Source organism: Aspergillus japonicus (assembly GCF_003184785.1).
Source record: "Aspergillus japonicus CBS 114.51 unplaced genomic scaffold BO86scaffold_25, whole genome shotgun sequence".
NCBI classification, from domain to species: domain Eukaryota; kingdom Fungi; phylum Ascomycota; class Eurotiomycetes; order Eurotiales; family Aspergillaceae; genus Aspergillus; species Aspergillus japonicus.
The window spans coordinates 389,722-412,690 of record NW_020291662.1 but is presented as its reverse complement, the minus strand read 5'-3'; the positions used below and the strand labels follow the sequence as shown (position 1 = coordinate 412,690).

Sequence of the window (22,969 nt, the reverse complement as noted above, 5' to 3'; positions counted from 1 at the left end):
GTAAACCCTAATGTAAACCCTAATGTAAACCCTAATGTAAACCCTAATGTAAACCCTAATGTAAACCCTAATGTAAACCCTAATGTAAACCCTAACCTTTGATGTCAATTTCTGGTGTGTTCTCGCCGTCACCCAGGCCTTTATGCCCTTGCTGAAGGTTGCTGCGAATGGCAGTGTCATTGTGAACGTCTGTTCTATTTCGGGCTTTTTGTATGCCCCTTGGATGAGTCTGTCTTCCCCATACAAGGCGGTCCAATCAAATATTGCTGAATAGTTTACTCGCTAATGCCTTATGCCATGTATCTACAACGCCTCCAAGTCTGCTCTAATGTCTTGGAGCGAGACTCTTTGATTGGAGCTACAGCCCTTTAAAATCCGAGTTATCTCTCTTGTCACCGGCACCGTCGCCACAAATATTATGTCACATTCCAATCTGACCCTGCCCCAAAGCTCCCTCTACCACAAAGCACTTCCAGAGATTCAAACACGCGGTGCCGGGAAGGATGTCTCAAACAAGAGCGCGCCGGATGACTTTGCTCGCCAGGTTGTTCAGGATATTCTGGGAGGAGCCTCAGGTCCCGTATGGCGTGGAGGAATGGCTTCCATGGTGAAGGCCATGTCCAAGTACATGCCGACGGGCATTGTGGTCAGTTGTCACCGTGTGCATACATTCTGAAGTCTCTCTAGCACATACATTGCCTGCTAATATCTGTCCCATAGGATCGAACCATCAAGCTAGGAACCGGCCTAAACAAGCTACCTTGAGAGAGCTTTGGAGGTGTTGGACATAGGGGAATAAGAGACATGGTGTTCAGAATTCCATTAGCGTGCGGATGCGATAGTACCGCTTCTATCTCGCATCTAAAATATGAACAGACATATACATTGATCACTGTTACGCTCAAAGATCGTGGCTCCTGGTTACACACCCTAGTCCTATTGCTCGGCGGATGCATACCATCTCAGTAGTCTCTTTCCCCCATCTTGTGCAACACGAAAAGTATGATCAAATTTGCTTCTGAGCATAGTACGTCAGAGTAACAGGTCCGAGAAGGCCGACTTTCTGTACCTCGAGAGACCCGTAAATGGCGGGCCACGTCTTCCGTAGTTTATTCCACAACGTAGTAGCAACTGTGATCTCGAGATCTGCCCTTCGTCAGCAGCAGCATTACCATCCAAGGCAGATAGGACATACCATTGGGCCCATTTTTCACATAAGGAGTAATCTCAAGGGGCGCCGAGCTTAGGAAGTCAACTCCATTTACCGGGACATTGTTGATTTTCAAGCCCCAACTCCCCCCGACATCACCGAAGTTGATGAAGACCGCAAGACCCTCTCCAGAGCTGTTACTCGACAAACCCAGGGATAGGTTCACGGTCGTCCTATAAGTACCAATGCCACTTGCACTCTCCAATCCAGAAATATTAGTCCACGACTCGAGACTATTCAGACTGATACTCGGTAAAGTAACCTTGGAAGTCAGGGATGACTTGAGCCCAGTTTCATTCACGATCAAAGGGGACCAGTCCTCGACGGATAATACCCAAGACTTGAGTGCAATTGGAGATGGCACGTTGCCGAACGCAACATTGACGGACCTTCCGTCTGAAAGTTTTGCACTGTGAGTTCCATTCTTGCTGGTTTGCAGATATATATTCTCCGATTGGGCGAAAACACTGGCATCAGTCGCAGTGACATATCTGCTGAGGTTACGAAGGCCATATGGATTCTTTTTGCCGAGGTAAAGCGCTTGCGCCGCATTCTCGCCCAGGGACAGGTTGACTCTGGTGTACCCATCAGCTGTGTCGAATGCAGCGAGGGGCGTAACGTCCCCAGTCCAGAGGTTGAGCATGAGCGGATAACCCTCCCCCTCTAAAGAAACTGTTTCGGTAAGCGCGACAGAGCTGTAAACAAAGTAGATGGACTCGGAATCGCTGACGCGACGTTTGGTAGTGATTAAGGACACGTTAGATGACGTAGAGTACCGGACAGATGGATTGATGCCAAGGGACCTGAGAGCTGCAGGAGCATCGGCTTGGGAGGAGACTTGTTTCGTTGTCTGTAGTGACAAGACTGACTTGAAGATCTCCTTTATTTGATCTTTGGCCCTGAAACAGTCGGTGCAGAAGGACTGTGGTTGAGACGGGGCGTCTCCAACAATCACCACCGGTAGACCTGACTCGGCGAACGAGCGGATTTGCCTCGCGGTATCGGGGTCCAAGTAAGTCGTGTTATCAACCAGAATTGCTTTGTATCGAGGACCGTCAGGGAGAAGATGCTTGTTCTTGACGGTGGCGGAGTATTCTCTGAGTAGTTCTGCAGTAGGAAACTATTGGGCTTTTGATCAGTGACTCAATCCCGCATGACGCCCTGGCTTCCACCCCAGATGGCCTTACCTGGTAGGAATATCCCGCATCGTTCAATCCAGTATCTTTCCACGTTGCCGTGACTCCCCAATCGGTATTTAAAATAGCCACATCTACCGATGGCGAGCCTGTTTGCAGGATGTTGTGGGCGCGGGCCATGTAGATACTCGCATTCGACGCGAAAAGCCATTGAGGCTGCCGCGGGCCCCACGCATCTGCAAACCCATTACTCGACGAGCCGAGCGGCGTGAAAGGTGCGAACCCAGGCCATGCACTTGAGGGCGAGTCACGGTATGGAAAGCCATGGATGACTGCGTGACTGACACCGAGAGAGTAATCCAGATTTGCAGTCCCAAGAAGGAAGTTCCAAGTGACTCCATATGCCTTGCCCATGTAGGCGCCGAGTTCGTTGGAAAGGATCTTCGTACGACCGGCCACATCTCGACCGGTAGCCAAAACCCTGAAAGCATCTTTGTCACCCTCAAAGCCGAGGGACTCGCCCTCGGGAATATCAACCGCTGCGGCTGCCCGTGAAGAGTTGAGTGTCGCTGTGTAGGGCTGCAGGCGAAGTTTTAGCCCGAGTCCATTGGCAAACTTTTTCAACCCTTGAACGCGGTAGTCAATGTATAGATCTGTGATTGTGGAGTAAAAATCATACCCGACTCCCCTGGCAACTTCGTCATTGCCGATAAAAGTGGTGCTATCTTTTAGGACGTAGAGGAGGTACGGGGTTAAATCGTAACCTCGTCGCTTTTGGAACTCCTCCATGAAGTTCAATGTCCAATATTGCTTGTACTTGAGCTCGAGCGAGTCCTCAAAAATGGACCCTCCTTGGCTCTTCATGATTTGGCGCAACTCGTCATTCAGGATATGATTGTTCCAATAGTTCACAGAGGCGTCTACGCCCGCAGTGGAGAAATGGTCGACGATGTAGGCTGGGGAAGGATAGGTGACCTTGGGGGCATTGGGGTTCCCGTCGTACATATTCTGGATCTGTCCCGTCCCTCTGCCGTACACTGCAACGACGATGTAAGTCCCATCCTTCGGCGCCGTCCAGCACAGTTGATCTTTGTGATAATATTTCGTCAAATTCAAAACTGAGGACGGTTCAAACGCCACGACCGTTTGATTGGCTGATGCTGCACTGGTTCTGGCAGCCAGAATGGCAACCAGCTTCGCGGTTGCGTTTACCGATGGGTTGCCAGTCTCCTCTCCAGATGGTTTGGCCACAGGAAGAGGAAGAGATCCCGAGTAAGAATGACCAGCCGCAAGCAGCAGCTTTCCATGGACCAATTCCTTGGAGGTTTCTGGGGAGTCTGGACTAAAGCCCGGAACTCCAGTTGGCCAGTGGGGACCCAGTGTCATGTCCACATAAACGCCCAGCCTGTTCTGGTCAGCAAGAAGGAATCAACTTCCTCGCCCCACCCTTTGAATCAAGTCACTTACCTTTCGGCTGTCTTATAGGCAGCGAGCACCCCTGCATTCCACCGATCTCTTGCCCATCCATATATTCGTGGGTCCATCGAGACCTTGATGCTATCCTGAACATCACTGATCTCCCCCCCACCAAATCCCGCCGCGGCGATAGACTGCATTTCGCTCTTCAAAACATCAGGTTCCACCCACCCCCCGGGCCACCACCACCGGAAGCGAGGCGCGTCGTAAGTGGATGGTATAGGAAGTTGACCAATTTCAACATCGCGGCCTAGGAGTTCACGGTGATCAAATGGCTTTGCGTTGACCGCTGCTGGGATCAATAGAAGGTTTACTAGAGTGGACCATTTGATTGTCTTCATTGTAGCGCAATTAGGTCAACGAGATCTTTCGGGCTGAGAATGCTCTTTGTAGTCCTCACAGGCCCTTAAGGCTCAAGGGCGGGGGAGGGCTTTACTTATAGTTGCAGGTTCCCATCGAGCATTTAGGCTTTCAGATATCACGATGAGAGAGCTCTTGTGGTGTCGGTCTATCACTATCCCGACCATCCATTTTTCGGTCTCAAATGGAAACTCGATCGAGGCCAGGCATGCCACCTCCACACGGCGAGCAAATTGGTCCTAAATAATTATGATGCGGGGCCCCGCACATTAGCGCCGACGGCGCCCACTTTCTGATGAGAAGTTGTTTTAGTATGCAGTGTGGGGAAATAATGCCCAGAAATCACGCCTCACACCGCACCCCTCACTTGCGCGGGATCCATACAAATCCGAGACCCACCGAATTCCGAGCCTCCAAGTTCAGAACCCCGAACTGAACGTGAAAGATGCTTTTCTCGGGTGAACAACTCGCTTCCCGCGACTCGAGTATAATCTCTCCCCCCTCTAACCTACGTCGACCCTTCTCAAATCAATGCCAGACATATACATCTTTGTGTAGTACTATACTAAATAAAGGACGCGGTTATGCTCAGTTGCCAAGATTAAGTGTGGGAAACCGTGTGAAGAGACGACTACAGGATACTTGGTCGCCGTATTTGAATAGCATCGAGCTTCAGACTGCCCAGGATGAGGCTTGAGGTCGATGTGCAAGCTGTAGGTTTCCGTACCCCGGGGTTATGCGGGGTAAATCTCCAAGACCCTCACTGGCCTTGCTCATTGCAATGCTACCAATAAGCCCCGTTGTCTTCAGTGGGCTTTCGGAATGTGGGCATCGCGAAATGAAAGGATCTACTTATACAATCGTTACATGCTGGAGAGCAATGTGGTGGACATAAGAGGTGTGTAATTTATTGGCCTGTGAGTCCGGATTCACTCAGCTTTCTATCAGTATCTTTCTCCGGGTTGTAAACTGTTCCCTATTCAATCTCCCATGTCCTCTACTTACGCCATATACCTTAATAACCCATATACCTTAAATATGAGGTTATCATTGGCGACAGCGGATGCAGCCTTCGCGTTTGCGATGGGAGGTGTTACAATGCCTGTGGCCGGTCTGGCCGGGAAGAGCATTTCTACGACGACTTCTGACGATAGCTGCTCGCGAGAGTGCATGACGACCATTGTTGATTAGGTTCTGGCATCTATGCTGTTGCATAATCCCAACATCCTGCCGCTTGCAGCCACCTACTAGGCAACCGAAAACTCGCACCCGGCAGCTTTGGGCATGATGACTCTCTGGCGGACCGTCACAAGCGCAGGTTCGCCTAGCTTGCTAGCGATTGAAACTATCAGTGACTCTGCGTACTTCTCTCTCGACGTCACTGAAGGGAGCGAGGGGAATAAATCTGTCGCATGGGCCTGGATCAAAGTTGTTGACAAGCAAATCACCCAGCTAGAGCTATACGCGAACCGCTCCCGCGGCGATCACGGCTTCCCTTTCTCCGCCGTGGAGCTGCCTAGGAACTATGAGCGCTGGATGTCGCCACCAGCCGATCGTGATAATGCGACTCGCGCAGTGTTAGAAAGCCTCGGCGCAGCAACCTTCAATCCAAATGACACGATCTCGGTTACCGTCGCCGACGATTGCCAATTTACCGAAGAAGGTTGGAGCGTCATTGTTCCTGGCCCGGATGGAGATGGGTCGACTACTCCGCTGGGATGTAGCTGGAGACAGCATCGATCTGCTGATGCGGATGCACGGCTCAACCTGGTCATTGATGAGCAATACGGTATCGTTGTTACTGGCGCCATCATCCCAGGCAAGATCTGCCCATATGGGGAGATTTCTGCCTTCATACCCAACGATATGAAAGAGGCCCAGGCGCAGCAGGACGAGTGGTTGGCAAAAAGCAAGCTCCAGGCAACACGTCGCTGCTGGCTTCTACCGCAGCCACGGGTGAGACTCTCCAAGTCTTTCAATGTTACAACGGCAAGCTACAAGGCCAGCAGGTTATGCTCTATCTGAGTGGCCCAGGCATGAAGTCGGCTTGGCCTTGAGGGTTATTGCAAATGCGGAGGAGTATATAACATGTATAGAGTAGCCTAGGGGTATTCTTTGCTACCACAGAAATTCTGCCGAAGTTGTGTAGCAAGCAATGGCAGCGTGTGGCAGGAGGATCAAGCAATTGAGTCTCCCAGTACAGGATATTTCTGGAAAGTAGCAAGGATTCAATTCAACTCCCCATGATGGCATGGATTATGCATCGTGGGTCCATCAGCAGATCCATCCTGGGTTCCCCCATTTCCTCGGATTCTAAGGAACAAGAAGAACATTCATTCCAGTGTAGCTACAGCCTCTTAGTGTATAGCTCCGACAGGATTGAATATAGCAGGTGGGGATTGTTCTTTAATCGCTGAAAACGTGGCTCTCCAAGAATTCGTTCATCCACATCATTCCAGACTGAGAGAGCGTGAGACTTGAAAGTCTGTTATCGCTGTCCGGAAACATCCCTATTCTCCCGATAATGTGCTTTGTAATGGAAAGTCGCGAGGAAGTCACTGGTTGGTCCTGTGTCTGCTCCATACAGTGCAAGCAGGTTTGGATGTGCGAAAGATACAACGATCTCCGATTGCCCCACAGGCTGTCAATTATCAAAGCATAGCAAGCATTCTCGAGGAAGAAGGCGTTCAAAGGCAGGTTCTGTTAAAGGTTAGACAAAGGAAGGTTCTGAGGACAGTCACACATTTGGTTGGACCTTCTGTATAAATTCCGTCTCATATAACCTGCGAAAAAAAGAGATGATCTTCGCTGCAGCGTCAATAGAGTACTGACACCCCTTAGATATGGTCTCCACCCTCTCCCTCCCTGCAGGACTATTGTTGAGGTCCCAGTCACCATGACCATCGCGATTGTTCTCGAGCGCGCGAAGAATCAAAAATGGTCGATAGAGGATAAGAACCGAGTAGTGAAGCACGGTAGAGTGAGTGAGAAACCCCTCAGAATGCCAGGCAAAGAGCTCAGAACACTTACAGACTGAGCCCATATTCAGATTCTCTCCATCCGAGGAATCATCAAAAGGACCATCCATTGACCAAAAGGCTAAAAGGCGCTGACGAAGTGCGCAGCAAGCATTCCATAGCTTCATAAAATCCTTGGTTTTATGCTGGTGAAGGCGCTGGATATCGGCAAGAATGCGATAGAAGGGGTGCATGAACCCAATGATGGTATGGTTGCTTTGCGGCAGATGTCTGATGCTGCTAGAGAAGGCAGCTTCTCGTCCTAGGACGACACATAGAAGACTATTCGCAATCGCGATCAGGAACGTGCTATTACAACCAGGATGGGATCAGCAACCTTTCGTTACAGCAGAAAGCCGAGATAACAGCCTGTTCGTGAGCTGAACGAGTTGGTCGATCCAATCCAGCCGCCAGGATTTTCGCAAGTGTCGTTCCCAGCCGTAAATAGGCGGATTCGAAGGAGCCTGAGTCGATCCAATACTGGATGTGGCCGCCCGCAGTCAGCAACGTTTCTGTGAGCCAGAGATAATGTGCAGCCACTTATCATCAGCAAATCACTCTGTAAAGCTAGAACATCACCCATATAGTATAGTGTGATTGTATTCCTCTGTGCCTCACTAATAAGCATCTCTCCCAGTTCCGCGTAGCCGGTTGTAATGGAGCCAATAGCGAGGAGGGGCAGCATGATGGCACGAAGAGCGTGATCTTCAACCTGCATTTGTGATACTGGTAGAGCGAAAAGGCAGGAAAGGCGTGCACGAAGACTCCGGGGGGACTGAAATGGGAGTGTCTTCCAGGACATTGCGATGTATCGCTCGAGCAGGAGGCTCTGGAGTTGTAGCGGGACTGTATCCAGCGGGCCTGGCGGACTAGGGCTGAAGGGCGGCGGCGGGAGGGCCTCGTATCCCACAATCGCCTGGCGTAAATATTCTAGAACATATGTATGGGGTTTGCTTCGGGATTCGGTTGCCAGGTTATTGGGGGAAGGGCTGTCCGGTCGGGCGATCAAGTCCAATATCACATTCAGTACGGTGACTGTGGACGTGGAGGTAAAGGTTCTCGTGATTCTTCCCCGTCCGTGCGGGCCATCATTGATTTGGAGAGCATCCAAGATGTAGTTCAGATGGTTCTGGTGTCGGAGTCTCCACGGCAGGACTGATGACGCGAACTGTGCACCGCAATTATCTCTAACAAGGAGCATGCGATTGCCAGCGCTGGGTGCAGTCGGCACTTCCTGGATGGGATTTGACAGTTGCCTTCTGGCACTTTTGCGGAAAGAGCAGGGGATAGATCTTCGGACACAGGCTTGACAGGGCAATTGACCATCACATCTCACCTTACGCTGTCGGCAGCTCTCACAGGCCTTGAAAACGTTTGAACGTGGCGCTGATGATTGCCAATTAGCAGCGCTCAACAGTGATACCTCTAACTACTGACTGCTCTTCTTAGGACGTGGAGTATCACCCATTGTGATATAGCTGAACCGAACACAACCCGGCACGTTCTGTGACCTGCTGTGGTCGCGGGGTGGAAAAGGTGTTGTTGAGACAAATACGTTACCCCGCTTTCAGCTGGAAGCTAGCTGTAAACCGCTTAATAAAGCCAATGTTGTCCGGTTGCTCGGGAGAATTCTGAGTAGCCCCTAATTCGATTGAGCTGATTTCTCGTAGCTTACAGCACAGTACTAGTTACATTTAGTGGTACTTGGATGTCGATGCTTCTAATCATCGGGGGTGCCTTCTATACATCCTTGGGCATTATCAAGACAGGCCTCTCAGAACCAGGAAGAAGGAACCTGTGATGTTTTTACTTTTCTGTCTTTATATTTCCCAATAATGCGGGCTAACCAGTTTACCTAACTCCTAATGTCTATTATGGGGGGGAGTACTACTAACCTATAGGCTAGTAGTAGTAGGGGTAGTAGTAGTGGTGGTAGTGGGAGTAGTAGTATTGAACTGTCAACATCGGCGTTTCAAATCCTCAAATGCTTGTATTGGGCTACCTGATAATTACTTGATCATTACGTGATGGTGTACCTAGTCAGGATATAAATGCAACCCTGAGTGAGGTACCTGTCTAAAGCAGTATAAAGGGAGCAGGAAAAGAACCGGCCGGGGCTGACTCATCAACGCGAAAATGTCACAACACGCGACCGGCACCATCTCCATCGCCATCTCCACCTCCTCATCCTTCTTCCCATCTCCTCTCCATGATCATGGTGCCAGGATGTTGGATGATCTCCACTTGAAAATCATCCAATCCAATCCCATTGGGTCACGCCTTGATTATGTTCGCTCCTCTTTCAAGTCCCCCTGCCTTAGCAAAGGCATCTCCTGCCCGTGCCCGCAGGACGCGCTCCACCAATTAGCAAGTGAAGGTAGATAGAGACATAGCCAACAGCTGCAGTGGCCACTTCCCCCATTCGATTCTCGGACTAACTGTTCTCATCTCCTCGTGCTGCAGATGCCCAGGGCCTCTCTTTAGATCTGATTTTAGCACTTCAAAGCTGCAAAGCCTCTCGCCTCCTCCCAGCCAGTGGACCCGGCAAGAACCTCTACCACGATCTTTCAAGATTCAGCACCGCCATTAAATCCGACGACTTCCACCTCGACCAGATCAAGCCACTCTTAGAAGGGGCCTTGGCCGACACCGTACCTGACGACATTCTCATCTGGCAGCTGGTCTACCGTGCCGTGCTCGAATCGACGCCCCCGCCTCGACCGACTGCTTCCTCCTTCTCACAGACTCCATGGAGGTCCAATACCAGCGCCTTTGCCAACTCCTCTGAATATCGCCAAGATGTGGGTCGCGTGCTCAAGGCAGAACTTGGCGTTCTCTATGTGAGCCTTGCGGGTTTCAGTGAACGATTCTTTGGGAGCATTGCCGGTCTCGAGGCTGCTGCGGGCGCCGTACTGGCCCAATGTAGGGAGGGTGATGAACAGCTTCTGGAGGAGGGCCGATGGGTAGGGTGGTCGAACGACACAAATCAAGCCGGTGTTATGATCTGGCTGGCCAATATCATCACCAAGCTCGCAGCTTTGGCCGAAAGCAACCCAGCAACCCCGTCCGTTCGACGGCGACTCCTTGCCCAGCCCAACACCCCAATCGAAGGTCTACGGCTGAACGCAGGATTGACGTTGGCCTAGTGAGCGTCAGTGATAGTTGAAGTGCCACGGGCTCCCCGGTGCCATTTGCGGGAGATTTTAATATCCGGTGAGCTCAAAAGCAATCCGGCGGCCGACATTCACTCGAAGGCCTGGCTGGACTTGGGGAGATATGCGCGAGAGGTCCTGGCAGCTCAAGATACCCGGCGCTTTGTTATAGGCTTCACTCTCTGTGGACCCTATATGAGGATCTGAGAGTATGACCGCTTGGGGGGCATCGCATCCGACAAGTTCGACATACATAAAGACGCACTTCGGTTTGTCTCAACAATTCTTGGCTTTCTTTGGATGAGCGATGGGGACTTGGGCTTTGATCTAACCATCTCTAAAGATAAAGGCTGGCATTTAATCAACATCCAACGTCGAAATCAGACAGAGTGCCTTATCATAGACAGAGTGATCCGGCGCGCCGCGTGTGTAGCCGGTCGAGCAACCACTTGCTGGAAGGCCCATCTGGAAGCCTCTCCCGATCAACCTCTGGTTGTGAAAGACTCTTGGCGATACACGGAGCGGGCGAATGAGGGTAAGCTATTGCAAAAGACGACTGAGTTGGGGGTGGTCAACGTTGCTCGGTACCACCATCACGAGACGGTGCAGGTGTTAGGCACCGATGATGATATCCGACACAATGTCCGGAAAGGATCAGACATTACCACGGCGGAGAATCATCCGTCTGGTCGTTCCTCGGACACACCGAGTCCCCGGACAATGATCTGCCCCCAGAAAGGCCGCAGTAGCACCAGCATCGTGGGCCGAAAACGATCCTCCAGTCCTGCCCGTGTCGCGCTATCGCCTCGCAAGCGACATCAATCCGGATCGGCATCGCTAAGTCTTGTCCGGAACGCCCAGCCCAACCGGATTCACCGCCGAGTGGTGATCAGGGATTACGGCGAGCCGATCTACAAGGCAAGTTCCCCTCCGGTCCTTCTTCGGGCCTTCGTAGGCTGCATCCAGGGACACCACTCATTACGCAATGAGGCCGGGCTACTACATCGGGATATCTCCGTCAACAATATGATGGTAGCAGGACGACGCCCAGTGGCAGGGATTCCTCATTGACCTCGACTTGAGCGTGAAGGAGTCACGGGCCAAGGCTTCTGGTGCCCAAGGTAAGACAGGAACTTGAGCATTCATGGCGGTCGGGGCGCTTCTTGGGGAGCAACACAGCTTTATGCATGACGTGGAGTCCTTCTGGGTTCTGTTCTGGATTTGCAGTTCACTACCATGGCCCGGGCCATGGGAATGTCGTGGAAAAATTTGACGAATGGAACTTTCTTAGAATGGAAACTCTGGCGACAGGTTGAGACGAGTCGTGTTTCCTGGTGGCCGAATGTGGAAGTCAGAAGACGAGGGCTTATACACGTCGATGATTGAAGTCCTGCAGGCGGCCGAAGAGCACTTGCTCAAAGAAACAGAGGCTCATCCTGTTGTTTAAATTGTCGGCCTTGTGCTCTCTAACTTCCTTTGCCATCATCCATCTCATTGAACGTTGACCATTATACGTGCTTTCTCCGCGACTGATCGAGTGCATATGCCTGCTCCTGGAAAGACTTTCTCTCTCTGAAAAACTTTTTACGTGTTCTTTGTACTTGTCTCAAGCAATCAACGGCGGATATCCCGAACACAGACTTCATTGCCACCATCATTAACGGCATTGGCAAGGCTGGGGCTGATGGACTCCGGTGTCTTCTCATGTGAGGCGCACCACGATGTCACCCCTCACTGTGTTTGAGAATTGCTACGCTGTCAGGATTACCACCTCTGATACGAAGATGCTTTTGGCCAACGGCAAATCTAGTCTCGAGAACGGTTTCCCTTGAAGAACATGTTCATATGGTTTTTCTTGAAACTCACGTCGCGCTCGACGAACCTGAGCTGGAGATGGGATTGGAGGCCATTGTAGTTTTGCCTCTCACTATTTTGGGTGTGTTCATTCTGCTTTGACGTGCCTCGAGCCTTAGCCTTTTGAAGCCCTAGGTTCGGCTATTGTAGCGGGTGTTCTGAAGTGTTCAAAACTTCTACATCTTGGTATTCTTACTACCGCTGTGTGCACAGCTTCCGTTCTTTTTCGGCGCCAGAGAAAGGGAGAGGATCTCGATCGCTCCGGCGCTTGTCCCGTTCGTCTTCAAGGAAGGGCGTCAGTGTCCTGACCCCAGAACTGGGAACGACGCACACTTTGAGGTCTGAAAAGACGTACTCTTTCCGCAGTCAACAGCAGCTTTTTTCGTGGGGCAGGTCATGATGAGCCTTTTTCGATCTTACAGCCCTTGAGCTCCGCTGGGGTGGCTGGCCCTCTCGGCCTTCTTCGAACACAGAACGGCAGGATAAACCCATGGCGACCGAAATACACGAGACGGTGCTGACCGAGTATGCGGACGGTGAAGAGGGTGCTGTATCATGTACAAGATCTTCGATTGGAGGAACTGCACGCGAGGGTCGCGGCCATTCCTTGTAGACACTGTAACAGTTGGGAGTGCTTGGGAGAAAACGTGATTTCTTCGTTCCGCCCCGTAGCATCTCTGCCCCGCGGCCTCCAGCTGAGTCTTCTTCCCCGACTGTGGTCTAGAAACCACGTATGTAGGCTTGCACCGAGATTTCACGTTGATGAGTAGCATGAAGATAATTTGAATTTTTCCTCTCTCGGAGAAGTATTTACACTCCGGCCGGCGTGCGACTCACTTGCAGATGGCCGAACCAGCAACCTGGGTGTAAACTCTCAAGTCTTGTCTACCTGCTATTTGCGCGTCAGAACCAATGACTACGAAAGTTGAAAGAGAGCGCGCCTGAATGAGACATACCGGATATTCTCTTGGCATGAGCATGGACTGCATTATACTAATGTAGACTTGTATTATATGGGCAATGAGACGGTCAGGAATGCCAATCAACCAAGCAAGATTTAGGAAAAAAGAATGATTTAATCATTACGGCAACAAGCGAGAATGCAGCATACAACTCAATGTCTATTTTATATACAGTACGCGACGCAGGGAAGAGAAATCCGGATGCAACGGATATCGGTATATTCGAAAAAGCAGAACAAAAAAAATCAGAACGAAAAGCTGTGTAGAGAGAGACTCTTCTGGGTTTTATGTATATTCCACCGACGAAGGGCCATCCATGACTACCAGATTACTGTATATTATGATAGTCAATCCAGCTCCACAAAGGTGAAATACCGAGCAAGACACAATGCGATACCATGGATATCAGCAGTATCGACCCGAATAGTCGAACTCGCCAATGGGCGACAAGTATTATCTGTTAGGTAGTCCAGAGCAACTCTTGGAAAGAGATGACTGCCGACTACTGGTGTTTCGGTGCTTACATTTGAGACATCAAACACAAGACCCCCCTGGTCAACTTGGCTTTCCGGTTGGAAGACACTCGAGGTAACCTGCTGGTTTGAGGTATACATGGTTGTTTTGAGGGCAGAACACGCGGGGGCCGAGTAGAGAGCCAGGGACATCTGGGGTCCAAAGCTTGGGGCGAAATCTCACCGGATGCTCGGATATGCGCCCTCGGAACGGACCCTATAGCACTGTCATACACAGTGGGTCAAGTGAGACTGATATTATAAAAAACTGTTGAGTGAACCTTGCTTTTAGTGGGCTCGTGCCTGTTGCGGCGGATTCACCACCCAAGCGGGAAGGATGGCCCGAACACTCAACCGGCCTGCATTCACTAATTAGTGCTTACTATATCCAAGCCACAACCAAGAAAGTTATCAGCTATTATTCATTCAGTCAGCCTTCTGAAGTCATCTCCCTATCAAGACACACTTCCTTCTTGAACCAACCTTCCCAATTTTCCTAGTAATTCAAGATACTATCGCCCGTCATGTCCTTTTCAGCCAGTATCAGAATCTCGACTTCGACACAGTCCTAGACTTCAACCTATTCAAACATCATGATGATGAAGAGGATCTGTTCTATAAAAGCAGACTGGCCGCTGTTGCCGACGGTGACATCACACCAGAACAGGCAGCAACGGACATCGATGTATACATAACTCAAGAAGCCGAACGAGTTTATGAAGTCCACCGAGCATATTTTTTCAACTTCGAAAGGCTTCCCAAAGAGATTCGCGCAAAGCTCCCATTGCCCGAATCTTGGGGGTCATATTGAGATGCTTATGTACTGGGTTTTCAAGCTGTGCTCGGCTTGTCCCCGGGGCATATTGGTCAAGATCGTATAATCGGCTTTCTGGAAGCGCTAAGAGCCAATTGGTTGTCTCTGGAGATGACTGCTCGCTTTAGAGGTGATGGTAAGGTGGTCTGTTTCTCTATGCATTCCCGACTGGGTTTTGTTCCATCACCGTAACCCTTCTCTTCCCTTGGGCTCTACCTTCACTACTTCAAGAACCCCACTACTAACTATAATTCCAGCGTACATTTACCATCCGGCCTCAGCTGAGCGACTACGTCTACCATTCATGGAGACAGACCTCCGATTGCGGAACTTCTGTCCGCCGTCGCCCGCATCACAGCCTTAGATCTCATCGACTCCGGGTGGATCTCCTCGTTGGAGACAATTCTGCCGACGTATTCCTGGTACCCTAAGGGCCTGAATGACGATGACTCCGAGGATCAACAAGGGCTCAACAACAAGGATCAAGGGTTTCGATGGCTGGCGGGATGGGTCATTGCTAGTGTGCAGTGGCTGCCTCGACCCGAAGTAGGGCGTTATGTTTACCGGCAATGCACGAAGCGGGAGAGGATCACTAAACGGTCGGACATGTGGAGTGGACACCGGCGGCAGCAGTGGAAGGAACAGTTTCCGTACGTGGCGAAGGAGGAGAGGATTGGTATCTATACATGCTCAGGAGCTTGCCGGGTTGGCGCTGGAGAAGATGATTGGGTATGAGGCTGGGGTTGCATGCGACCTGTAGGGCAGGGGTCGACTTTGATTGGATTATCTTGATCGTTACTAGGTAGACAATCAATTTCGTTGTGTGGTTCTTGCTTCCCGCTTTTCTTTACTCGAGCCCATATATGCCCGCAGTCTTGCAATACGCACGAGAGTGAATCTAGGTTGGTGGGCATTAGATACTGGATACATATATCAATTTTATCAGATCTTGGAAGAGCAGATGTGCTGGAGGCTGTCTAGTCATTCCGAAGAATAATCTTTTCCAACACTTCCTTCTCGCCACTGTTGTCTACCAGGCTCCTAAACACTCCATTTTCAATCTTCAGTAGCTCCTTGGGGGCTCCAAATTCGACGGCACGTCCAGCATCCATCACCAAGATGCGGTCAAAGTCTGCGATAGTACTCAGTCGATGCGCGATTACCAGGAGCGTGGTGTTGTTGCGTCCGAACTCGGCGCGGATGGACTGCTGGATAAGGGCATCCGTCTCCATGTCCACAGCCGATGTGGCTTCGTCCAAAAACATGATTTTCGGGCGCGATACGATCGCGCGTGCGAGGCAGAGCAGTTGACGCTGGCCTTGTGACAGGTTCAGACCCCCTTCTGAGATTGGAGCAGACAGCGAGGTGAATTTGTTCGTGTTTGGACGATGCATTGGATTTGTTGTGTCGGCAGCTGCAGCGATCTCTTCGTCGTTCTGGGAAATGAGATGCACGCGTGCCAGAGCATCGTAGAGTTCTGCATCGGTGTACTCCTCGAAAGGGTCAAGGTTGAACCGCACGGTTCCGGAGAAAAGGACTGGATCCTGTGGGATGATAGCGAGCCGAGTGCGCAGGCTGTGCAGCGTAAGCTTCGCAACATCCAGCCCATCAATTAAGACTTTACCCTCGCGGGCCTCGAGGATCCGGAACAGAGCCAGGGTTAATGACGACTTTCCAGCACCCGTGCGGCCAACGACGCCAACTCGTTGGTTCTTCTCAACAGCAAAGCTTAATCCCTTAAGAACTGGAGGCAAATCAGGCGCATATCCTACGACCAGATCCTGGACTTCCAGACGACCCTCGGTAGGCCACGCCGCGGGAGGTTCAACGCCGCCCTGGTTCTCGAGCTCAATCTTGGAATACTCGATGACTCGTTCGGTCGCATTCATACTGAGTTCGACATCTGCATAGCTCCGCAGCGCCATACCAATTGCTGTGTTGAATAGCAACCCGAAGCTAAGGGCGAACCCGGCGAGTGAGGCCGAGATACTTGGCAGACTCACAATCAGAGCCGCAGTCAAGGTGGCGAAGAGTGCCCCAACGACGCTCATGCGGAAGGCCAGCCAGCGGTTGAACAGCAGCATAGCCCACCAGGCTTGCGCGTGCGCGTTGATTCTCTTGTAGATCATGCCCGTATAGATATCCGCTTTGCTGAATGCACGAATGGTGACTAGTCCCGCCAGACTGGACCCGAAATGCTCGAAGATAGGGCTCTTGGCAGTACTTTCGAGGCGTTTGACCTCCCGTGCCCCCGCCAGGTATTTTAGCGCCAGGCTAAGACACACGATCAGGAGGATCACGGCGAGGATGATCACCAATGGACTGACCAGAACGCCTGCCACCACGATCCCGCAGACATTGAGCATTTGCGTCACCACAAAAGCCAGCTGATATCCGATGATTGAATCCACAGAATTGAAGTCGGATGTAAAACGGTTCAGGATTCGACCTAGTGGTACAGTGTCCAGCCAGCGCATGGGGGCACGGAGCACGGCGTATGTCAGGCGGTTGAAGAGATTGCGGGCTGCGCGGACACTCATCGAGAGGATCAGATAGAAGCGCAGGGTGCCCATGGCGCACGCAAGCACACTGACTGCGATATAGATCCCCAAGTACATTTTGAGATCCGAGTCTAGGGGCGCTGCGTTGACATTTGATATAGGCTGTTGCCACGTAACCATGCTGTACTGCTTAAGGCTGGCATGGGTCTGCGATGACGAACCGGTCCACACATTAATCCACCACGACTATGGTTGTGAGCATTGTCGGTCAGCTTGCGTCCGGTAGCATACACTGAAACTCAAGAAGGTGCGTGTTAAAACTTACCCTGCCGACCAAGAAGGAAGTGTAACCAAGAAAGACAATCCCCGTAATGTACCATCGAAGTCTGTGGCCACCGATAGAGAAATAGGCCTTGTAAACTGAAAATCGGACCGAGCCAACCTCTCGCTTTTCGTCCTCGACAAACTTCTTCGCCGCTGGCGGCTTGGTTGTCGTCTCCTGTTGTACGGTACTAAGTCGCCGATGGGAAGTGTGGGAAATTACCTGCTCCACGGATTCTTCTTCGAGAAGCGCCGTCTCATCACCGCCATCTCCCTCATGTAGAGGGTGCCCTGGGTGATTTGACCGTTTATCGTCAGTGACTAGGCCAGCATAGCGGACGTTTCCATCTTCCAATTCCACCCAATATTCCGCGCGAGAGAGGCACAGGCCAACATGATGCGTCACCAGAATGCGCGTTCTGCCCTGGCAAAGCTCACCAGTGAGTGCGTTTTCGTAGACATAACGGCCTGTATGAGCATCCAAAGCACTGAAGATATCATCCATGATGAGGATGCCCGCACGAGAATACAAGGCACGTGCAAAGGAGACTCGCCATCGCTGGCCACCACTGAGATTGACCCCGTTCGCTCCGATATCGGTCAGATCACCATCGGGCAGCATCTCCAGGTCCTTCTGCAGCGCGCACGCAGAGATAGTCTTCCGGTAACGCGCTTCATCGTGGGGAAGTCCGAATAAGATATTATCCTTGATTGTTGCATTTTCAATCCACGGGATTTGAGCGACATAGGCAATGGCTGAATCGATGATCCAACTGGCACTTGTAGCCCGTTCATCGAAACGATCTTCGATGGGAGGTGGTACGGGCACATGGACGGTTCCCTGAAGCAAGTCACCTTCCCCGAGAATTGAAGCCAGGAGCAGACTTTTGCCAGACCCAGTGCGACCCGACACGATACTGAGGCCCTGCTTGGGAAAGGCAAGATCGAGATTACGTAGCACAAAGCGATCAGTGTCCTCCGAGGTGCCAGCTTCCTGCTCCGATGGCCATGCGACCGAGGCATTCTTGAACGCTACTTCGTCGGCCGGGATAGTAGTAACCACTCTTTCCGATGAGGCCATATAGGTATCAATTCGGTCCGCGCTGACCTTCGCCTCCAGCCCCTGGGAAATGATCTCTGGCAAAATGGCAAGAGAAAGCTCGAGGGAACTAAAGACAGACATGGCGGTAAACGCAACCGAGGCAGAGAGTCCACCATGGAGCATGGCATAGACTGTCAAAGAGACTGCCGAGAGACCAATGGGTCCGAGAATCCAGATGCCCATCAGGATGATGTCGAAAAAGAAAGACCTCCATAGAGCGCTCAGTTCTTTCTCTCGCGCCTCCCGGATCCGGGCTTCCCACTGTGCTTCGAGGCCCGAGAACTTGATCTGGCGAATCCCCTGCAGCACCTCTGTGACAATAGCCAGCTTCTGATCTCTCATCTTCATGAGCTTGACTTGAGCGCCCGTGTAGCGTTTGGCTGCAAATGAGTTCAAGGGCGTGACCAGGACCGCAACTGCAATGCCGGATAGAGCGCTGCGCCATCCTAGGATCTTGATCAAAAAGCCACACCCGAGAATCAGCTTGAAGATAGAGGAAGGGATGAGGTAGGCGAATGTGGTGAATTGGGTAATGCGCCTTCCGTCGACGGCGGCCAGGTTGATGATGCTCTGTCTCGTCTTTTTCACAGAGGCCTCGTCGTCAAGCTCCTCCTCCTCCTCCTTGGTTCCCGATCCATTTCCTGTCGTGGCTGCAGCATTAGACTTTTCTTTTGATTTTTGGACGTTCTTGACATCTTTCCGACGCATCGACTTGGCGAAAACCAGGGCTGAGATCTCGGCATAGATTGGAATGAAGAGCTTCGCACACACTACCCATAATAGCCAGGCCTCAAACAGCGAGGAGATAATCATCAAGGATCCTAGGCCCACAATCCAGGAGACTGCCCCCAGGGGGTCCCAGTTGCCGCTGCCTCGACCCTCCAAGGCTTGTAAGATATTGAGCAGCGCCAGCTGTGGGCCGATGCTCAAAAGACCAACCAGCAGAGTGAGAAGCAGGGTCGAGATTATCGCTGGCCAGTGCGCCCGTACGATGGCTTGCCAAGTTTTGCGAGACTGCTTGGCTTGCTCAAAGCGAGGATGTAGGCTCTCTGCTCTTGTCTGGGCTCGAAGTCTAGGCAGATCCGTGAGGGCCAGCGTGCGGTTCTTCGCGGTGTAGTTGAGGAGGCCACTGGCCCAGGCAAATGAATACCGGCTCAAGGCGGATCCCGAAAATTCTCTGTCGATCAAAGTGCCGTCGTGGAAGACATCCGGGCGACGGGGCAGCAGGATGCTCGCCAGCGCTCGTGCAACGGCACTTGCAAGCTGAACTGTGGTCAGGCTGAGCCACAATTGGTCATCCGTGAGACTGTGGCGAGTCCGATCATTGCTATGGAGTTCGAAGCCGACGACCAGGATCGTGAAGGTGCTTCCCAGGAAGGCGAAGTGACCCAGGGTGTATCGTTCCGTCGATCTGGGCTCAACGAAGAAGACAGCCCCTTGGAAAAGAAGTAAGAGCTGGTTAAATTAGCTGCCAGGCAAACCCAATTCTCACGTCCCCTTCAGATGTGTGGTTGTACCGACCCAAACGGCGAACTGAAGCCACGCGAAGACCGGGGTCCTTGTGTGGGGTTTCAATGTTGTCAGGATGGCAAGTCCCAGAGTCGCGAGAAGCCCAGTCGAGGAGAACAGGACGATCGCGACACGCTGCCAGATATCCGAGAAATTGAGGAGTGATTCCTCCGTCGCCACACCGTCCTCGTCGCGATACGCGGCCTTTTGGGTGGCGGTGTCATCTTGTTCGGTTAGGGTACGGCGGGTGCGCGCAATAATACTCTTGACGGCGGGAATACTGCTGAAGGTGGTTAACAAGAGAGCCACAGAGCCTATGGTCAAGGCTTGGGAATTTTGCGAGAGCATCTTTGGTGTGCTCTCTCGCCGGCAAGATGCGAAATCGAGAAATCAGACAGAAGACAAAAAAAAAGTGAGAAAAGAAAAGCAAGGCCGGCCAACCCTTATTGAATGCGTCTTTGCCGGGTCAAATGGCGCAAAGTCTTGTTAGTCTTGTTTGGTGGTGGCTGACTCTCCGGCTGACTCAGAAGCAAGGATGGATTTCGAGCATTACGCAACTAGCGACTTAAGCGCTGACAAGATAAGGACTGTGCCCAATCACCTCAAAATCCTTCATACATTGAGATGCATTGATCCTGACGCAGGATGTGATAGGCTGTGTGTCAAGCTCTGCCATTGTTCTGGCCCTTTTCCTGGCAATTGACTCATAGCTTAGTTTTCAATCTACTATTTGTATGCTCCGCTATCTCCATACGCATTGAGCGGTTGAGCCCCCACAGTTTCCCCGTCGGAGGTCCGGGGTGAGTCGATCCTCACACCGCTGTCTTTGATGCAGGCATTTTGCTAGCTGCTCGTATTTATCTATTCATTGCAGTGACTTGCGCCGGTATGAGCCATAATGACTCAGAATCTCCGACATAGCACACCGGTAAGAGCACTGCCTTCCCACCTAGTAGCCTGATGATATTCGTTCTGACACCGTTCTAACTGTCTCCAGTCTAAGCTTATTTCGACAGCCCATACTGCCAGGATCCCATCCTCCTCGTTATTTGAAATGAAGAGATCTTCCCTCTGAGTGTTTTGTGAGTCGTCTCGGCGATTTGTGGCAATCTGTCTTGAGACAATCGTCGGGTAGCAACCTAGCAACAGGCTCAGATACTGCGTTTGCAAAGTCTTGCGGTGGGAGATTCCGACGTGTCGGCGATCTCCAATCCAGAAATGTAAAAACGTCTGCAACTACTCCCTCGTGCGCGTTGAACACAGACCCATAGGCGTGCCGAGTGTGCTTCGAATGTTCAGGCCCACTGGTCTCGTAGAGGGTCGCTTCTGGAGGCTTTCAACTCCTGACGTTCGCCACGGGTGAGAGGTAACAACTTTCCTATAACAGGCCTTTCTGTCTGCAGGCTTGTCAAATTGGTTTCGATTTCAACCCATGTTTGGTGTTCTGTGGACTTATTCCAACACGCGAGCGATAGGATGTAATCCACAGTCACTGCAGTCGCTGTACATCATCTGACGCTGTGCTGACTCCAGGGGTTGCACACAGCGCACGGTGGATTGCGGCAAGATCAAAGCTATTCAAGTGGTAAGTTGCGTGTCGCACCATGTAATTCCGCGCCCTCACCTAGTTGGTGAACTGCTGTTCTTCCGTCCTTGACATTGCGACAGACCCGGCCCTTTGAGTGTGGATAAGACTCCAGTAAGTGAGAAAGCGCCAAGTGCGAAATATGGAAGGGAACGAGGGGTTATCAACAAGCTTTTTGCTTTGAGGTGGTGGTCGACGGTGGCAGTAAGTGGTCAGATGGCTCCAGGGGAAATGGACTTTGCACGCCTCCTCTGCAAGGCTATCTTTGGGTGTAGATGGCCACCTAAGCATTTGGGATATGGTAACATTGCCCAGTGCAGTGGTTTCAAAAGTAGCTTAGTGCAGGGTACAGTACAAACAGATTTACAAATAGTACATGTATACCCATCTAGATTACGCTGTATAGGATTTCGAGTCATATCAGAAACGTCTGTCTGGCTATTGAACATATCCCGATGTAGAGCATCTAAGAGATAGACTCAAATACTCATTTTCAAGACGCTTACATCTGGACTACGTCATGTAGGTTACGTTTGAGGCTGGCTTGCAGATGTTAGAAGTAGTTTGGTAGGAAATGTGTTTTGGGTCACATTTATATAGTCACCTAAGCTAGTCGCATAGCACAACTATCAAGGAAGAATGAGGAAAGTAGGAGAGAACTTGAGATTAAGGAGATGCCAGGTTCTGGCTAAGCCAGTCACTCCGAATCGCCGATTTGTAGAATGTCAATCGCTTCTCGATCTCTCCTTTGTCCTTGGCGTCTTCGAAATAATTGCATGGTGGATCACCGATTGCTCGAAGAGTCGGCGGCTTGGGAATTTGGAAGTGGTAGAATCGAAGGAGAACTCCGTTCGCGACTATGCCGCGGCGCCGATTCCAGGGTGTCTCGCGCAGAGCCATCATTTCCCCAAAAAGGCTGTCTTCCAGTTCTTGCCAACAGGCCGGGTTAGCCACCATGAACACGAGGAAGGGTTCCCGTTGATAAGAGATCACGAGTTTCTGGTAGGGAGACCACACTTCGTACACGCTAGAACTAGGTCTGGGGTTCTCGATGTTTACTCCGAAGCCCTCCTGTGAGGGGAATATCTGGCCCAGGCACTGCGCCCAGTACCCCAGCTTCTCGATTGTTTCGGCCATCATGGTCAGTGGGTATGGTTTCAACAAGTATGGTCTCAGCCACGAAAGTACCAGTGAATATGATATGAATGAGGATAATGCCACTCAGAATAGTATCACTCGCAATGTTAGGACTGATGATGTGGGATAACTCGGGATGAGATCAGTCAGGATGGCATCAGTCAGGATGGCATCAGTCAGGATGGCATCAGTCAGGATGATATCAGTCAGATGATATCAGATGCTTGAGACGGATTCCATTGTCATGAGCGACTATAGATCCTAGAAGTTTATTTATGATAAAAAAGTTGTAACCGGTGGATTCCTTTAGAATTTGTAGTA

General features: G+C 51.3%; 7 protein-coding genes across 7 annotated transcripts; 3 read left to right on the top strand and 4 right to left on the bottom strand.

Moving 5' to 3' along the window:
* Window positions 1-97: 97 nt before the first annotated feature.
* Window positions 98-792, top strand: BO86DRAFT_430759 (uncharacterized protein). Its single transcript, XM_025675729.1, has 3 exons — window positions 98-250; window positions 320-646; window positions 721-792. The coding sequence occupies exons 2-3, from the start codon at window positions 419-421 to the stop codon at window positions 763-765; spliced, it is 273 nt and encodes a 90-aa protein (XP_025527600.1). The 5' UTR covers window positions 98-250; window positions 320-418; the 3' UTR covers window positions 766-792.
* Window positions 793-1,006: 214 nt separating this feature from the next.
* Window positions 1,007-4,163, bottom strand: BO86DRAFT_430757 (uncharacterized protein; the record flags this gene model as incomplete). Its single annotated transcript, XM_025675728.1, has 4 exons — window positions 1,007-1,146; window positions 1,196-2,330; window positions 2,398-3,751; window positions 3,814-4,163. The coding sequence occupies 4 exons, from the start codon at window positions 4,161-4,163 to the stop codon at window positions 1,007-1,009; spliced, it is 2,979 nt and encodes a 992-aa protein (XP_025527599.1).
* A 1,306-nt stretch (window positions 4,164-5,469) lies between these two features.
* BO86DRAFT_399837 (uncharacterized protein) lies at window positions 5,470-6,207 on the top strand (the record flags this gene model as incomplete). The annotated part of the gene is made up of 1 exon (XM_025673666.1): window positions 5,470-6,207. One exon carries the CDS (start codon window positions 5,470-5,472, stop codon window positions 6,205-6,207), a length of 738 nt encoding a protein of 245 aa, XP_025527598.1.
* A 51-nt stretch (window positions 6,208-6,258) lies between these two features.
* BO86DRAFT_410027 (fungal specific transcription factor domain-containing protein) lies at window positions 6,259-8,428 on the bottom strand. Its single transcript, XM_025674460.1, has 4 exons — window positions 7,744-8,428; window positions 7,537-7,685; window positions 6,938-7,481; window positions 6,259-6,882 (listed from the first exon to the last, which is right to left on the bottom strand). The coding sequence occupies exons 1-4, from the start codon at window positions 8,398-8,400 to the stop codon at window positions 6,589-6,591; spliced, it is 1,644 nt and encodes a 547-aa protein (XP_025527597.1). The 5' UTR covers window positions 8,401-8,428; the 3' UTR covers window positions 6,259-6,588.
* Window positions 8,429-9,381: 953 nt separating this feature from the next.
* Window positions 9,382-11,667, top strand: BO86DRAFT_448355 (uncharacterized protein; the record flags this gene model as incomplete). Its single annotated transcript, XM_025676641.1, has 6 exons — window positions 9,382-9,576; window positions 9,663-10,310; window positions 10,362-10,486; window positions 10,562-11,302; window positions 11,391-11,472; window positions 11,579-11,667. The coding sequence occupies exons 1-6, from the start codon at window positions 9,426-9,428 to the stop codon at window positions 11,665-11,667; spliced, it is 1,836 nt and encodes a 611-aa protein (XP_025527596.1). The 5' UTR covers window positions 9,382-9,425.
* Window positions 11,668-15,470: 3,803 nt separating this feature from the next.
* Window positions 15,471-20,274, bottom strand: BO86DRAFT_410025 (P-loop containing nucleoside triphosphate hydrolase protein; the record flags this gene model as incomplete). The annotated part of the gene is made up of 3 exons (XM_025674459.1): window positions 15,471-17,240; window positions 17,320-19,872; window positions 19,939-20,274. The coding sequence occupies 3 exons, from the start codon at window positions 20,272-20,274 to the stop codon at window positions 15,471-15,473; spliced, it is 4,659 nt and encodes a 1,552-aa protein (XP_025527595.1).
* A 1,903-nt stretch (window positions 20,275-22,177) lies between these two features.
* Window positions 22,178-22,648, bottom strand: BO86DRAFT_399833 (uncharacterized protein; the record flags this gene model as incomplete). Its single annotated transcript, XM_025673665.1, has 1 exon — window positions 22,178-22,648. One exon carries the CDS (start codon window positions 22,646-22,648, stop codon window positions 22,178-22,180), a length of 471 nt encoding a protein of 156 aa, XP_025527594.1.
* Window positions 22,649-22,969: the final 321 nt, after the last annotated feature.

Bases quoted from the DNA above. Each gene is read 5' to 3' on its own strand.
- BO86DRAFT_430759 (XM_025675729.1), top strand. From the start codon at position 419: ATGTCACATTCCAATCTGACCCTGCCCCAAAGCTCCCTCTACCACAAA. The intron at 647-720 runs GTCAGTTGTCAC...TCTGTCCCATAG, and splicing joins ACATGCCGACGGGCATTGTG to GATCGAACCATCAAGCTAGG.
- BO86DRAFT_410027 (XM_025674460.1), bottom strand. From the start codon at position 8,400: ATGCTCCTTGTTAGAGATAATTGCGGTGCACAGTTCGCGTCATCAGTC. The intron at 7,482-7,536 runs GTTGCTGATCCC...GATTGCGAATAG, and splicing joins GCTTTCTGCTGTAACGAAAG to TCTTCTATGTGTCGTCCTAG. The intron at 6,883-6,937 runs GTCCAACCAAAT...AACCTTTAACAG, and splicing joins AGACGGAATTTATACAGAAG to AACCTGCCTTTGAACGCCTT.